This window comes from Lates calcarifer, linkage group LG16_LG22 (genome assembly GCF_001640805.2).
Source record: "Lates calcarifer isolate ASB-BC8 linkage group LG16_LG22, TLL_Latcal_v3, whole genome shotgun sequence".
Classification (NCBI taxonomy): Eukaryota; Metazoa; Chordata; class Actinopteri; family Centropomidae; genus Lates; species Lates calcarifer.
In genome coordinates, this window is record NC_066848.1 from 14285850 (window position 1) to 14303583 (window position 17734).

The 17734-nt window shown below is 39.9% G+C and overlaps 1 protein-coding gene across 1 annotated transcript in view; it reads right to left on the reverse strand.

Moving 5' to 3' along the window:
* LOC108896231 (S1 RNA-binding domain-containing protein 1-like) overlaps positions 1–17734 on the reverse strand; it is a 50683-nt gene that overhangs the window by 27068 nt on the left and 5881 nt on the right. Inside the window, 5 exon segments of the mRNA XM_018695265.2 lie at positions 10942–11049; positions 11188–11278; positions 12559–12716; positions 12967–13074; positions 14413–14516. Coding sequence (XP_018550781.1) covers positions 10942–11049; positions 11188–11278; positions 12559–12716; positions 12967–13074; positions 14413–14516 — 569 coding nt within the window.

Sequence of the window (17734 nt, forward strand, 5' to 3'; positions counted from 1 at the left end):
CTCATTCAGAGATGGTAGGACAATTAAGTGAAGTGAAAGAGTGACAGAGCCTAAGCTAGTTTTGTTCAAGACACAAGAAGGGAGAGAGAAAAGCAGAAATGAGGCAGACAAAAGTAAGAGAAAAAGAGAAAAGGTATCATTAAGAGGACACTGAATGATAGAACAAAGGAGAATAGAGAGAGAAAAGAAAGACAGGCCACCAGCCCCTATCATGTCTAACTTAATTAAGGCAGCCGCTGGGGCAGCTGGGTAACAGCACTGTCATGGATACAGCTCAGAGCTCTCATCGCCATAACATCCATGGCTGTCGCCATAGCGAGGGCATCATCCTGGCAGTTAGCAGAAGGTTGTCAGTTCCTCGGCTCTCTGGCCTAAGTGGGTGGATGGTCAAAGCGTGGACACATAACACACTTAGATACAAAGTCAGTGGTCGCCTCCTGGTGTAAAGCGATGACTTTGTGGCCCTGTGGGGTTATCATTTATTCACACTCTCTTCTGATCTTTCAATTCTACACACACATAAACCACAGGCCTGCCTTTAGCCCTGTCCCTTCCTGGGGCAAAGTCACAAACTGGCTCCCCTATCTGTTCTGATACTGGTCGTGTTTGAGACACACCCTTGGGCCTGACACACAAAACACACACACATCATGACTGGTCCCCTGCTGCCCCTCAAGAAACCTAACATTGGAGGAGATGGATACACACTTTGATACCTCATTACAGCCTTCTGGCACACACATCCATAATCTAAATTAAAAACAGCTCATCATATCAGTCTGAAAAGAAGAGAGGCAATAATATCACTAACTAATCTGATACAGCAGACAAAAAGTTGAAAGGAGGGGGGGAGAGGGAAAAAGGGGGAAACAGTGGGCAGGAACAGAAAAGAACATTTTAAGGCTAAATGCTAAGATATAAAAGACGGTGCTAGCACAGTGCAAGTGACAATGGCATTTTCATCTTTTTTAAAAGAACTGTAAAACCTCCTACATAAATATATATGTGTGTGTGTGTGTATATATATACACACCTCTGCCTCTGAACTATGCCAGACTCTCCATGTGCTTTTTTTACAGACACACACACACACACAAACACACACACACATATATATATATATGGAGAGTCTGGCAATTTTTTCATAGATATACCTCCAAACTTCATTGTTTCATTTGAAAGTATTTAAGGCCCTTGGACACAGACAGTATGTGAGTATCTGGCCATAAGGTTCTGTCCAAATAAATCTTATCATATGGATCTAAGGCACCTTCATCAAAAGTGCCTGACTTTGTAGATTTGGAAGGAAAAATCTAGTTGACTGCAGTGCAATTTGATGTAAAAGCTCAAAACAACAACATCATGACAGTCAATAAAGCCAATCATAGTTCAGAGGCAGAATATTATTTTCCCTTTAGATCATACATTCAAAGTGCAGCTTGAGATGAAGATTTTGCCTCAGAGTTGTTGATATTCATAATTGGGGTTAAAGTAACATATTTTGTCTTACAATGAAAAACCTACATTATATATTATTTCTATACATTTATACAATAAAATGTTATTTAACCTTCCCTAAATATATCAGGTAAAACCTCTGATACCTGAAGAAAACAATGCTTTTCATAGAGCTGTATTAATGATGTATCAGGGTGGTCCTCAGAAAATACACAGAAACTAGTGTGAGAACTCAAACTGATCCAGAATTCCCCTTCAGTTCACTAACAGGTAGAGTTACCTCAGCAATCATATCAAACAACATGTACTATTAGATTAAATGTTATCTATAGGCAGTACCATGAAGTCATCAAGCAGGTCAGTGGAAAGTGACTGCTAGCCGTTTAGATGGGTTTAAAGGCAGACACTGAGGACTGCACACACGTGCACACACCTATGTCATACTGTAATGGCTTTACTTGTCCTTGTCCAACTCAAACTGTACTCGAGATAACTAGACTGGCCTCACTTTATTGCCTTAGAAGGAGCTGCGATGTCACATATAACCAACCCAAAATACATTCATATTCATGTACACACACACACTCTCACACACATAAGTTTCTCTGTCCCGGCTGCTCAAACAGCTTGGGTCCATTGTTCAGTCAGCTGCAAAGCTTGACCCCAGGGAGGCAAATTGAGGGACGCACCATCTCTTTCTCTCACACACAGACACACACACGCACACACGTCGAGTCTGAAGACGATGACATTTTTCACAGAGAAAAGCGTCCAAATGGCAGGTGTCAGGGGCCGTCAGTCTCTGGCTAGGCGCTAGAAGGCAGGCAGGCACACGCACACACACATAAACTCCAACTGCCAGTGTGAGGCACGTCTGAAAAGAGCAAAGCCTCACAGACACTCATGTCAATCTGGTAGCAGCAAAGGCCTGCACTTATGTCACACACACACACATACACACAATCACAAATACACACATGGCATGTCACACAGACTCATCACACATGTTCATCACACAGGACCATTGCGAGGAATAGCGGAACCCTAGGGGGGGATGGCATGGTGGACGGGTGGAAGGAGGGAGAGAAGAGGGGATAGAGGCTGACCACCAGTGAAGCATGGTGGGAGGGGAGAGGCTGGTGCGGGTGATGTGGATGAGACTGGCAGATATTCACTGTCCACCACCTGCGAATGCCAAAGGTCCTCACCCCGACGCCACTTCCCTATGCATGATGAGCTACACAAATAAATATACTAATATATTTTCAAGAAACAGTGCTTAGCTGTGGTACAATCTGCTGTAAGGACAGAGGGTGTTGTATACTGTACAGATTGTTAAGCCCTTTCAGGCGCACCCTTTGTAATATTGAGCTATATAAATAAAATCAAATTCTATTAAATTACAATTCTGTGCAAACTCATCTTGAGGAACGTTCACTCCCTTATCCTCTATCCTCATTCATCAAATCTCATCTGCTATTTTAAGATTACAGCCTCCAAAGCAATGTGGTTCCTCTGTGACAAAGACTCTAAGGATGTGATTTGAGGATAGCTTTAAGTGTTCGCATTCTTCCCTTAAAATTCTGACCTTCCAACCACCATGCTCTCCACCTGTCTATGAATACATTGTCACTTTAGTTTTTTTTGTGATTGAAAAAGTGGTCAAACACAGCCTTGAGAGGACTACTGACATTCATCCATCAAGTCGTTTATTTTTGTATCTCCTTTTCCAATTCAACAAATGAGATGCTCTGTGACAGATATGTCTTGCTCAAATAGGGATCAAGAAAGCTAATTAAATTTTATATTTTTGAAGATATTAGTATTTTCACTATTATTTCCTTTATATTCTTATATTCACATGTGTTTTTCACATTTCTTATATCCATCCTGTATTAAGTAAAAGACATAACCTTTTCATGTATCCAGGGGTACATATTTCTCTTTTGAAAAGAGGGTACGCCCAGGCCGAGGCCTTTCCATGCCTCTAAATCCATCTGTCCCTCTGCACCTCCTTCTATCCAACCTTCAAACCTTTGGTGAGGCCCGAGTGCCTGGATCTCACTCAGTCATCGCTGGTCCTGCCACTGTATGTTCATCACTCACTCAGCCTGGCCCTGGGAGCATGCCTGGACACAGGACAAGACAGGGGATACACACACCCGCAACCGCACACTAGCCATAAATACAGTCTAGGCCACTGTCCTCCAGGTCCATCAACTAGCCAGTAATAATGATCTCATCCCAACAGGAGAGGGCTAGAGGGCAAGACGGTCAAGGACTTATTGTAAGCATGTCTTTGTGTCAGTGCAGGCGTACACTGCTGGCTATTTGAGTATGTCTCCTGCTGCAACTGCTTGTACCACCCTCGGACAACTCCAAGTATGAACCAGTCAAGGAGAGAATGATGACTACTACTAGAAAGAGAGCTGGCACACTACTTTTATCAGCTACATCAGACAATGACAAAGCTATGTGTAGGAAACACTTAAAAAACACCTAAATAAATAGCTGGTTTAACTGTAGCAAAAACCATCATATGGAAAAAGTAGTTTTCCTTATGATACGGCAAACTATACAACAGTGTAATTTCATGTAATTAATTTAAACTCAATCAGTTTCCTAACAATACATTGTAATTCATCAAGTAATTAATTCAAAGCAAACAGGAACACTGCTGACTTTTGGGGCCCTCGAGGATGTGTTTGTGTGCTCATGAAAAAGAGTAACAGGGTCGGTCATCTCATCGCCTTCAGGAGTGACTGAGCAAGTGGTCAAGAAATTGGATGTCGTTTTTGTTCGCCTTTAGCGGTGTAGTCCCTGCATGTGCGTGTGTCTGTGTGTATCATCACCATTGCCCAGAGATCTCCCTAACCTTAGCCCACATATTCTTGCCCTCTGATATCATTAACATCAGCTGGTTTTAAACCTGTCATTCTTCATGTACACAGCCCCAAACACACATATTAAATATTCAAATGTATTATAATTCAGATACAACACTGTGCAAGCAAATAGAGTTTAAGTCTAGTTGAACAAAATAAGATTACAACGTACCTCAGATACATAGGGTGAGGAGCAAAAAAAACTTAAGTCAAAAATAAATCACGATGATAGTAACACTCCCTGGTGTCAATCACAGACCCTCTTGACATGTTTCTCAAAAAACTGTTAGGGGGCATTTATTTTACACGGTAAGGTGCTATTTTAATTTCTTTCTTGATCACTCAACTAGAAAATATGATTTCTCCTTCCTCATTGATTAGTAAAGTACAGTCATTGAGTCAATGATAGACTGATCTCTGGGTGCTGCCACAATCTGTAAAATCCTCTAAAAAGTACAGGAGTTAGAGAGCCGATATATCAGTATGGTGTCTTTACTGCCAATCAGCTCCACTATTCAATCCAGCTGATGAGGACGACACAGACTACTGTGCGTCACCAAGCAAAACATTCTGCACACTGAAAACAACACACACACACACACTCCCACAAGACATCTGTCTGGCCACTGCTGAGCACTCTTATGAGCTTTGACAAAGCCTGCATGCTCTACCAGTCAGTGCTAAAGCGCAGTGACAGACAAGGTTATGCTGCACTGGGTCATCAAGAGCCAAAAAGGAACACACATACACATATACACATGCGCACACATGCGCGTGCACACGTGCACACACACACACACACACACACACACACACACACACACAACCAGTAGGCAGTGTGTTTCCCATGAGCAGGTGTTAATGACAATAAACAGACCATCAAACAGACATATTTGCACATACCTAAGACAAATAAATACAGCTTTGAGCCACCAATAACCTAGAAAATAGTTTACTTAAGTCAAAGATGTGGAGTTTGTTTTTTGAACCAATATGTAATAAACTGACGTCCAGCAGGAGGTCTTTAAATTATTGGGACACAGCTGTATGGCAGATAATCTAATGTGCATTCAGTGGGGGCCATCACAGGCGCAGACAAAGCCTGCCAGCTGAATCATACCTCATGCTGTACAATGACCTGCAGGATGCGAAGGAGGCATTGTTCAGGCTTAATCATGTAAGGTTACTTTGTTGTAAATCTAAATAATCCAAACGGGGGTTAAAAAGTCGAATCTGATTTTTTTCCTCACTCAGCAGAGACAATAGTAGTGATTACATGGACTATTACATGTTACACACTTTATGCTGTGGTTACACTGGTTAGACACATCAATCTAACAGAAATCTGTGTGCCTTTACATTATGTTGTATATGCACTAAGCTACTTTTTTTGCCACGTTAAATGTCCTGATTGGTGTCTATTCTGGTCTTCTTGTCTGAGTGACCTTCAAATTCAGAGCTAGGTGTATACTCTAGTTGTTTTGTTTTTTATTTGTTTGTTTTTTGTACCTTTTCTGTACTTCTCTAATATTTTGTATAATATGGATGATTTTATTTAATTTATTTAACTCAATTAGTGGGAAAATCACCAATTTAGTGAACATGGATTTGTGATGTAGTGATCAATATTAGCATCCAAGACAAGTGCCCACATCCTGGACAGATTTTACAGTGGATCATTTAACCCTGATGGTGGTAACCAGGATACTGCTGCTGCCAAAATATTCATGATGTCATATACTTGTTATTAAAGACAAACACTCCAAAGTGAATTATCATTTTAGTTTGAGATAATACGTACAGTGAACTGATAAGCATGAGGACCCCAGGGGTATTCTTTGCTATCTTATAACCAATAAAATGCAGTTAAATAAGTTAAGTTGAATTTTAATTCTACTATCATACCATGCTACAGCCTATATCCAAACTCTGGGCTTTCAAGAAATATTTGGCAACTGTAATACACCAGTGTATGTCAGTCATTATGTTTAATGAGGCTAAGGAATGGTTACTTAATGAGTGTGTTAAAGCAAGAAATTACTCTGGAAATAGTATTTTGACAAAATAATTATACACATGGTTCATTTGCTAGCTTTCTTCTGAAGCATCCCATGGTCCTCATTAATAGATGGAATGGATGATGACCGTGGAGAGAGTTAAAAGCTCCAGATAGAACTTGTACCATCAATGGATTGTGTTTTAGTATTATTTTGTCAAAGAAATCTTAATAACATATTTCACATCAGCTTTAAATTAGTGCTGAAAGAATTAATTGATTAGTTGATCAACAGAAAATAAATTGTTGATCATTTTAATAAACTAATTGTGTAATTCCAAATATTTGCTAGTTCAAGCTTCTCAAACTTCTCAAATGTGAGGATATTGGGTTTTTTTTTAATAGAATATATTTAGGTGTTTAGACAAAAAAAAAGGCCCTTTGCAACACTATCTTGAGTCCTGAGAAGTTGTTACAGGTATATTTTACTATTTTCCGATATTGTGTAGATTAAGGATTTATCAGAAAAAAAAAATACAACAGAATAAAATATAATTCACTAGTTGCAGCCTTTCTGTAAATACATATTTAATATCTAACAGTGTTACTATACCCAGTGATCTGATCACCACCTGCAGCAAATATTGCATTTATGCAGGCATGGAGAGAGATTGGCTGGACATTAACCTGACTGGCCTTTTATACACATTCACACCTATTCCTCCATCTACATTACATCACTTCAGACATACACACAAAGATACTTGTGTGCCCTTGTTTGGCTGTCTTTTTAAAAGGCCACACTCCTTACAAATTATAGAAGAGGTGACTCAGTGAGTGTGATGAGTCTACTCAAACAGGACTAAGGCACTGAAAACTGCACACACACGCGCACACACACACACACACAGACAAAATACAAGTAAGGATGTCCCGCAGGCTGCCATTTCTGGCTGTCATTCCAGCTGAGCACTGAGGCAGAAGGACAGAGAGTGAGAGACAGGCGAGTGGAGAAGAAAGGGTGGAGAAGGGTGGGGGTGGTGACACAATGAAGGCTCACAGGGAGACAGGAAGCAGACGGTGCAAATGAGGCTGAGGTCTTTAATGAACTACTGCACTGTCAAGGTGGAGAGGAGAGGAGAGGAGAGGAGAGGAGACTCTTAATTACCTATACATGGACATGTGCTTGTATAGATACACTGTCGCACGCACACACACACACACACCTCCGTGAACCACAGCCATATAATACATCTAACAGTACTTCTGCCAAAATCTCACTGGTAATGTCATATTTTTACTGGCAGATCCAACCTAACAAGTTAATGATCTTAAAAATCCTAAAAATCAAAACTGCTCTTCAGTCTGGTCAAATAACACAATGAAGACGAAATACAATCTCTCTCTTGCTCTCACTCCCTATCTCACACACACACACACACACACACACATATTTGTGGATTTTTGCCTCTGAGCCAGAATACATCTTTCCAAGTGCACAGCTGCTTTTAGTAGCCGAGGATGACAAAGAAAGAGTAGAAAAAAGAAGGGAAGCCAAAGAAACACAGATGGTAAGGTGGAGATTGAAAGTGGAGTTAGTGACTCTGAAAATACACCAAAACAGACGAGAGAGTATAGGTTCAGAAGTAGTATGTCTGTGCAGTGCAAGGTTACTCCATCTGCTGCTGATGAGTGAGCCAGTTTCCTACGCATGGGGCATCTCAAAGTCTTTCTACACCTGTCGATCAAAATCTGTCTGAAACAACTTGGGTATCAGGTCAACCAACAAATGCTAAGAGATATAGAAACGCACAAAGTTGCAAAGTGTACCAGAAATTGGGTCAATTAATTATACTGGGGACATTCACAGCAAGCACTAAGACCCCTTGCTGTTCCTGATGCTACATAGCTATTCTCCGTCATTGCCATCATTCTTGTTGCTGTGGTAATGAGGTTTCCCTAATGGCAGGTCAGGGTCAGCTGTGGGTCAGTCAGCAGGGGAGTAAGACCCTCATAGTTAGTTACAACTGTCACTCCTTAAGGCTAGTTATCTTCCCCTTGCCCTCCCATCATCATCCATCAGGGGATATTTTGGTCAAAATCGGCATATTAGAGGCCTGGGCCAGAATATATCAACCAACAAGATGATGTAGAGTTTGTTCAGGTAGCACCATGCATATGTGCATTCTCCATAAAACATGAGAGATAAAGATATGTCAAACTGAAAGGTGTAATTCTTGTGTGTGTGAATTTTCAAAATCTTTTTAATCTTATAAGGATATTTTTTTGAAAAACAACAGGCAAATTACCACATCATTTTTGCTTTACTGAATTATTGAATCAAAGTAATTTACTTGTGATTTTTTGGAATTAAGGTTCACATACCTACTTTAATTCATAAATTTGCACTGCAAAATAAAAAAAAGTGTCGGTTGTTTAAATACTTTTGTATATTTTATTAGCATTTAACAATTAATCAATTACTATGTTCAATTTTCTATCTAATTACCAAATAAAATAGAGAAAGGACACTAATCATTAAAGCTAATCTTCAAGATTTGTTGAAATGTCCAGAATCCCTGTAAAAAATCACATTAGAATCACATATATCCTTTAGTGTGTGTAATGCTGATGTGTAAAGCAGGTCCATACCCCAGAGTCTTATATTAGACATATGTGGGGGACCCCATCTCAGAGGGAAGAGTGGGAGTAGACCAGCATTTGGACTTTTCAGGGCATTTAAAAATCACATTTAATTGATTGCACTTATATTAATGAAATGTATGAAGATGGTGGAAACAAAGACGGTGGAGAGCAAGAAAGGAGAATGAGACAGAAGATGGAGAGAGAAGGAGGGCAGAGAAAAGAAGAACATTTTAATAAAGACACATATAGATTCGGCTTTAACATCCAAGTTTCTGAGTCTACATCGAAAACAGTCCAAAGAAACCAAAGTGAGGCATAAGACTAGACGACTCCAGAGCAATATCATCTGGATAACAGCAACCATATTTCTATGGCTAATGTCAAAATAACAACTCTCTGTTCTTCCAAAGTTCATGCACTTGCAAAAACCGTTATTCCACAAACCCTGCTAAAGCAAAGGCGGACCACTTATACTTGTGCTGTAAAAATACAGTTAATCATATCAGGTGATAGAGGACATTCAGCCAGCACCACATCAAACAGAAGTCCAACATTCTTAGGTGTTGTGAAAAGCATGAATGCCAATAGCTGCAGCAAAAGAATGAACAAGAGAGACATTATATCAAGATGTGAAATTTTGCTGCTCTGGAGGTGCTCAAGTATGTTCAAAAGAAAAAATGTCTGTCATGAAAATAATCAAGTGGAAGTTAACTTAATAAACCCCTCACTTTGATTGTGTCTGCTCTTGCAAATAGACAGAAAATGGAACTTTAGGGAAAAAAAAAACGTGGGCTATTAAACCAAAGGTATGACCTCTGAAGTGTGCACGTACTCAAAGATACTCAGAAAGCTCTTATACACACACATATTCAAGCAAAGCTCAGAATCATTCTAGGCTGTGGTCCCAATGCTAACCTCAAGTCAACAAACACACATGGATCTCAGCAGTGAGAGAAAGAGACAGAGCAAGGAGAGACCAATGGTTATTATGCTTGGATCAAGGTTCTGTGCCGCTGTATTCTGAAGTGTGCAAAACGTCTCTTTAATTGGACCAAAGTGAAACAAAGTCCAGATGGCTTTAATAGACAATATTCGCTTGAGGGACACATTCCAATTTGTCTTTCTCTCCATCTGTGAACCGCTCTCTCGCTCCCACACGTTTTCCTCGTCTGTACTTTACTCTTTCACATTCCTCACCCCCTTTGTTCACCCACCCTTTCCTTTAAAACACACTCAACTTTCTACATTTTAATACAGAGACCATAATTTCTTATTCATCATCAAATCTAATATGACTGACATCCCCTCTTTATCCCACTGTCTTCCCCATGGTTACATACCTCTCTCGCTGTCTTTGATAATGGCATGGCACCTTGGCATTAAATCTTTACAAATGGCACTTGAGAATATTTCAGTAGACATGTATTCTCAAAGGTTTTGAATATTCAAAAATCTTAAAACATGCTTGAGGAGTTTTTCAAAAGATGGAAAAGATGAAATGCAGTTTATTCTACTAGAAAAAAATAATAGTAATTTAATTTAGTTAATAATTTAGTTAATAGATAATATAAATGGTAAATGGACTGGTACTTATATAGCGCTTTTCTAGTCGTATCGACCACTCAAAGCACTTTACACTACCCATCACATTCACCCATTCACACACACATCCACACAGTGCTTGCACTATTACAAAGCGCTCTAACACATTCACACACCGATGTTGCAAACATCGGGGGCAACGTGGGGTTCAGTATCTTGCCCAAGGATACTTCGGCATGGACTGGAGGGGATCGAACCGCAGACCTTCCCATTAGTGGGTGACCTGCTCTACCTCCTGAGCCACAGCCGCTCCACAACTCAATAAATATCACACCATGCTACTGAAGTCAAGTGGAAATTTTCTACACCCCTGTCTCTATTCCATGGGCCCTGTTCTAGCATGAAAGACCTTACCAGTAGGACACGTCCAAGGGGTGAAAATAGCATCTGGAGATGAGGTCAGCGAAGAAGGACTCAGTCTCACGACATGCTGTCCCATTGCCAATGACAACCCTGGTACAGCTTTTATGGACAAGAAGAAGAGGAGTAGGACAATGAGGATTAAGAAAGCAACAACTAAGGTTAGTTTCAGAATTCACATTCTCCGTTTATAATACAATGTTCAGCGAGCTCAGCTCTAACATACCCAAGCAGTAGTACCTGTATTTGATCATAAGGTGGCGCAGTTTGTCTGCTTCCCTTTGCTGGGCTGAATTATGCAGGTACACAACATCAGTATGGAGAATCTGACCTGAGAGCAGAGAGAGATGATGACAAACAGAGGGAAAGGAGGAGAGAAAATACAATATTGCTGACAAAGCACTATGATGATACGAAGGGGATCAACAGAGTAAACTATATACTACCAGCTAATGTCTCTTTACTCTATGCTAATGAGACAGCAATGCTGCAGATGAATTCAATAACATATGAACTAAACATCTGCACTGTATAAGCCTCCATAGGAGATCAAGGCCCTGCCAGTTCCCCGTTTCCTTAAAGCAGATCTGAATGGACAGCACTAACAGGAGGTCACGTGAACCAGGACCCACCAAACCTGTGACCAGGCCATGCTCAGCCTGACACGCGATACATGCCGGTGTCTGTCTGTTATAAGTGTGTCAGCGTGACTTGTAGTCACACAATCAGTCACCCAGAGGGTGGAACCTACCCTTGCTCAGTGTGAAGCCAAACCCACTGTGAGACATGCTGAGACATACAGTGCAGTACAGTAGGCACACAAAAATCGCACACACACGCACATAATCCACCCACCAGGGTCATGCCAACTGGCATCTAGTCTCTGACATGCACATGCACACACACCTTAGTGGTAATAACAGGTCTAGTAGTGACTGATTACATGGCATCTTCTCACACAAAATATTTGGCTTCATTACTGCTTAATCAAATGATTGATGTAACATAATGAAGAGATGTCTATCTGATGTTGATGGGACAATTATAGCCCATTAGCTATGAATTGGCAGGAGCACTTCAATTTAGCATTATGGAGTAGATAATCTCTGAATATGTGGCTATAAGTACCAGATGAATACTGTTGATGAAATGTAACAATTCCACTAATAAAAACATGGCAAATGGTTTGGTTGTGGGTGAATAGAAACCATTCATCAGTCAGACCCTATAAATCTGTACTACTATTAGTCAAAATGTGTATGCATAAGCAGAGCCTTAAGTCAAGTTAGTATAACATATTTGAGGCCTAAGAGGTGTACTTCATATTACTCCTCTTAGATTACACAATGGTACAGAATAAACCTGTGTTTGCGGTCAACCTCAATGGGTCAACAAGCGCAGCCTTTCAAACAAAGCTGCGCCACCATGATTTTATGCACTATGAAGTTGAGTGTAGTAAAGAGGGTGCGACCTTATGGATGAGTATGCTTAAGAGTTTTATAACTCAAAAAATCCTGGATGCAAAAGTAGGTGAGTGATAATATAAATGTGCCTGTTCAAGTGAATACTGACCAAATACACATGAGTCTAGTAGACTATTTGTTTACTTACTGGTGGGGGAGAGGATTGCCAGCTTACAGCCATGTCTGAAGCCAGGGTCCACACCCATGATGACACAACCCCTGACTGGACACACCAACAGGCGCTGACGGAGGTTCCGCACAAACATGGCGATCGACTCTTTCTCTGCTGCAACTGTCAGCTTGGTCCTAAAGAGAGGGAATGCAAGAGAGAGACAAGAAGATGGAGCGAAAGATGGGTAAAGGAGTGAATATCGACAAAAAGAGTCATCAAAGAGAGCAGAGTGAAGCGAAATATGTAGGTGTTAGTTGTATGGCGAGGGTAAAAAGAAATGAAAAATAAAAGTGGAAAAGGATTTACAGAGTGCGACGAGAGAGATGGGGAAAAAAGGGACATCAAAGGAAGAAAAGACCTGACACACAAACACACTTAAACTACCTGTAACTCCTTGTGAGGAAGGGCATAATAAGCCTTTTATAAGAGTCCTCTACTGCATTCCTGATGATTGCACGAAGCTCTTCTCTTCCAAACGTCTTCGGCCTCCACCTGCAATAAAATAGTGGAGAAAAAAAGCTTTCTTTTTTTGTCTAAGGATGATTTCAACTACTTTGCTACTTTTATAAATACAATCTATAAAAGCAGATGTGACTTCACCTACAAACTGACTCTCTCCACCTCAGGAAAACATATCATATGTTATATTGTATTTTCACTCAGATGGAGTGTTCTTGTATCACTATTAGTATTACCATTATAACAATTAATCTGACAGTGCTTAGATACAACAGAGAATACAGCTGTTCCTGGTCACTCTCTCTCTTCTCTCCCCCCAGTTTCTTCTCAACCCTAACCAGTCGAGGCAGACAGCCACCCACCCTGACTCTGGTTCTGTTTTTTTCCTCTCCACTGTCAACAAGTGCTTGCTTACAGTAGGAACTGATGGGTTTTGTTCTATAATATTGTAAGCTCTTGACTTTATTCTGTTAAGTGCTTCAAGATAATGTATGTTATGATTTGGCTCTATACAAGTAAAAAAAAACTGAACAGAATTGAGTTGTTGCAAATTTGGTGTTACACTAACAGACAAATAACACAGCCTCATCATTGAATATTAAGTGCAATTTTATTCCCTTAATCTTCATCTGTGCATGATGAAGTTGACTGAGTACATATGTCAACAAAGTGCTTCACATATTTTAAATGTCCTGTTTTATAAATGCAAAACATTTAATATGTTATAGATTTTTTTTTTCTCTGATTTATATATCAAAAGCATATTTAAGTGTGATTAAAATAAATGGTGTAGCAATTCAAACCAATATAAGAGTTCTACACAGAAAATATTTTTTGAAGCCTTGCTTCTAAATGTACTATGTTGAAAGAAGCATATAAATCCTTTATGAATTATTTGCTCTATTTTTCATTCAATTATTTCTCAAGGTAAAATCTCCTCTAAAGTAACATAAGGAACAAACCTTGACCAGTGAATGGACTGTATAAAAGTGAGGAACCTTAATGTTTGTCATGTTGAAAAGCAATTTCATGTTCAGCATTTCAGCACCACTCAGATTTCAATTTACTATAGAGCCTTTAATACCAAATACCTGCCATTTGAATATTTTCATTAAAGAAGGATCTGCAGTTGTTTTGCTAATCATATTGTCAACCTCCATCCAATTGTCTTGGAGTAGCCACAGATCAAAATGAACGATCTCTCCATATATTTGTATGCATCATAAGAGTATGTAGCACTTTCATACATGAAAGAAAACGACTCCATTATCGTAATCTTATATGAATCTGGCTATCTCAGCCTTCGACACATGAATGAGCGTGTGTGTGTGTGTGTGTGTGTGTGTGTGTGTATATTATTGCTTTTCTGACCTGATGTTAATGCACCACCTAGTGAAGTCACTCTTCACCCTGTCTGGAATGTTCACCTTCACTGTCAAAATCTTCAGACTCTCCCCTCGGTTAATAGCCAGGGTCTGTGCACGTACACACATGAAAGCAAGTACACACATACACACAAATTTCCTCTGGTTAATGCAATATAACAACAATGTGCACAGGTGCACATGAGCACAAGGAGGAAGGGCCCACTGCCTCCCAAAAACTCATAACCTCCACAGGTCACAAAAATAAACGGTTACAATAATGATTATGTGACTCCTATATCCATATCTAGCGTTATATTTGTAGTTTGATTAATTTGCTTCAACAGGTCAAAATTTGATTGTATTTCTTTATAGAAAAACATAGAAGCTCTTCGTCATTTGCCCAACTGTAAGCATAAAAATCTAAATGTGATGATCCTCATGCTCACAATATTTAAGAAAGAAGGATTTAAAATTTATATCATTATTTGTACACACAGGACTTAGTTTGGGTTAGACAAGGTTACTGTATATGCAGCATGTAGAAAACATGTGCTCTCAAACCTCTACACACATCACAAAAACAAAATCTTTTACTTCTCCACACACGTGTAAAAGTGATGAGCCTAGGAGTGTATCCTGTGGCCAGGCCTGTTATGTTGTGTGGTGGTTCCCCCTCAGAGGAACGGTTACATGCTGTTAAGCGGACAGTAGTAAGTGTCTGACCTTTTCAGTGGGGAACCTTTAGCCCGCCAAAGAACAGGGCCAAGAAACAAGACGTCAATCTGGAGCCCAAGCGGAAGAAGCGAGCTGACAAATGCCACCACTATGCCACCATCAGCACAGAGACCGCGAGGCCTACCCCCACCCACGCGCCCACACACACGGTGCCACAGCCATTACCGCTCAGCAGCACCCTCGGATGTACTGCGCCCATGTGCGACTCACACATACACACACAAAAAAAAAAACCCACAGCTAATGGCATGGCGGAGGCAAGAATTAATGCAGCGAGCTTGCTTGAATTATGATGAAAGTTAAATTTCTCTTCTGTTGGCATGTTCCTGCCCCAGGCTGCTGCTCTGACTGTGATGAGATTTCTCAAACAATCTTCATCAAAGCACTGAAGTTGAACATGCTGTCCAAGGAAGGAAGATCAACAGCTCTTTCTGGACTCTCTTAACATCTGGAAAAGCCCATGAGTGAAATTAAAGTGGTAAATACAAAACAGCCTTGCTACATCTGTTTTCTCAGGCTTAAACGTTCAGTCATTTTAAGATCATGTTGTGTAATGATGAATGACATGCAGTCTCTGCATGACTGTCATTCCAGGATGATTCCTACACTTCACCTAGTATGCTCTCTTCTTGTTGAATGTGGGAATGAAGTATTTGAGAACTCGACATATGTAGCATGAGTTAAGCAGTGCTGCAAAGCCATTAACCTGAACCCAAATGTTTGCTGTGCACCCTGTAATTTAACTACCAAAAAATACTAAATTAATATTCTATTTGCCTGGCTGACTAACTGTAGTGAAAAGTCTCCAACAGCTCCAACATCTGTGTCCTTGCTCTATTTTCTTTAGTAGCTGGCCACTGTCCTTGCTGATGATAAATAACCTAGTGTCTATCTGTACGTCTCTCAGTTTCTGCCTGGGTTGGGTCACTGGTGGGAGACAGTGAGTGATCTGAAAGGAAGGATGATGTGAGACAGAGGGAGAAGTGTGTGTTTGTGTGTTAAGATGGGCCAGGAGTGACAGGTAGCCAAGTGCTGGCCAAACCCTGACAAGACCAGACAGACCATCTTTCCTGGACGCCCCTTCATCCTTCCACCAGCCCCCCAAGGGAGGGCAGTCAGCCAACGACCGTCCTCTCTCTATCTGTCTCCTTGTCTCTCTCACCCTTTCTTTAGAGGAATACTGTCATCAACACATCTAACCATCCAACATATCAGGACTAAACAAACAGATACACACACAGTGACACACACAGAGTCACAGCAGACTTGCACACATGCTGACACACCGTATAAGAGTGGTATATGTACTCAAATAAAAACAGCAGTCAGCAGATTCCCTTATTCTAAAAGGTAAGGCTTAGCTGTAATAGTGCAAGAGTGTTAGGGAAAAAAAGCTAAACTGAGCCTAAAATCCTCTTGATAAACAATATCTTATTCTATCCAAAAATAAACACACAGCATGGGGACTAATGGATGTTATGAACAACCAACTTCAGATTAGAATGAAGAGGGACAAAGAAAAACATGTCAATTAGCACTGTTGTACTTCATAGTAAAAAATATGGTCAAATCATCATTTTAGTTGTCAATACTAAATATCACTAACAAGAAGGCAGAAAGGGGATTAAACAGACCAGAAGCACAGATTTAAAAAGTTAAAACTATGTTATAAATATGTACATTTATTAGTGTGGCCCCCACTTGCAAAATGAAAAAGATGTCATTTTTATCATGATGTGCAAAAATATAACTAATACATGTTGTTTTAAATTCTTTTAAACTTAACACCAGTGTAACTCACAAAGTAGCACCAAATTATCACATCTTATTAGGATCTCTAAAGACCAATACACACACACACATAAAAAAGTATTTGTGTGAGTGGGTGATCGTTCAAATAAACTTGCTTTTTCCCACCTGTCCATCAAAAGAGAGTGTTTAATTGATGAAACGGCTCCATTTACTCAAGCTCCACTGCAGGGGGGCCCCAGACTGGAGCGTTAAACTACCATTTGATAACAACACAAATCGCATTAAAAGTAGCCCATTGCACATTGAACAAATCAGCCCTGGCATACTCAAGCACATACCAGCTGCTAATAGCTATAAGGTAAATGTGTATCCTTCGAAGAAGACCTCAAATCAGATCTGATAGGATTAAATCATAGCTAGGCATCTCAACTAGATATGTCACATGGCTTGTGCTTTAAGACATTCCGAATACCAGAGCTTTGTATACACTAACTTTAAATGAATTTCTAAAACTTTACAGAATTCTTAAAAAGGCATACAATGGGGGACTTATTACATTCCATAAAAAATGTTTTTTAACTAAATGAAATGATTAGTAAATTCAACCAGTCTGATAATCTATTAATCGCTTAAGTCATTTTTCAAGCAAAAAGTTCATATAATCTACAGGTTACAGTTTCTATATTACATGAATAATCCACTTCTCTTTTTCTTGTGCAATTGTAAAATACATATTTTTGGGTTTTAGGCCAAGAAAAATAATTGGCAAATGAAGTGAAAATGAAATTCAGCATTAGTCACAGATCCATATTTCCATTCCCAAAGTGCATTTGAAGCAG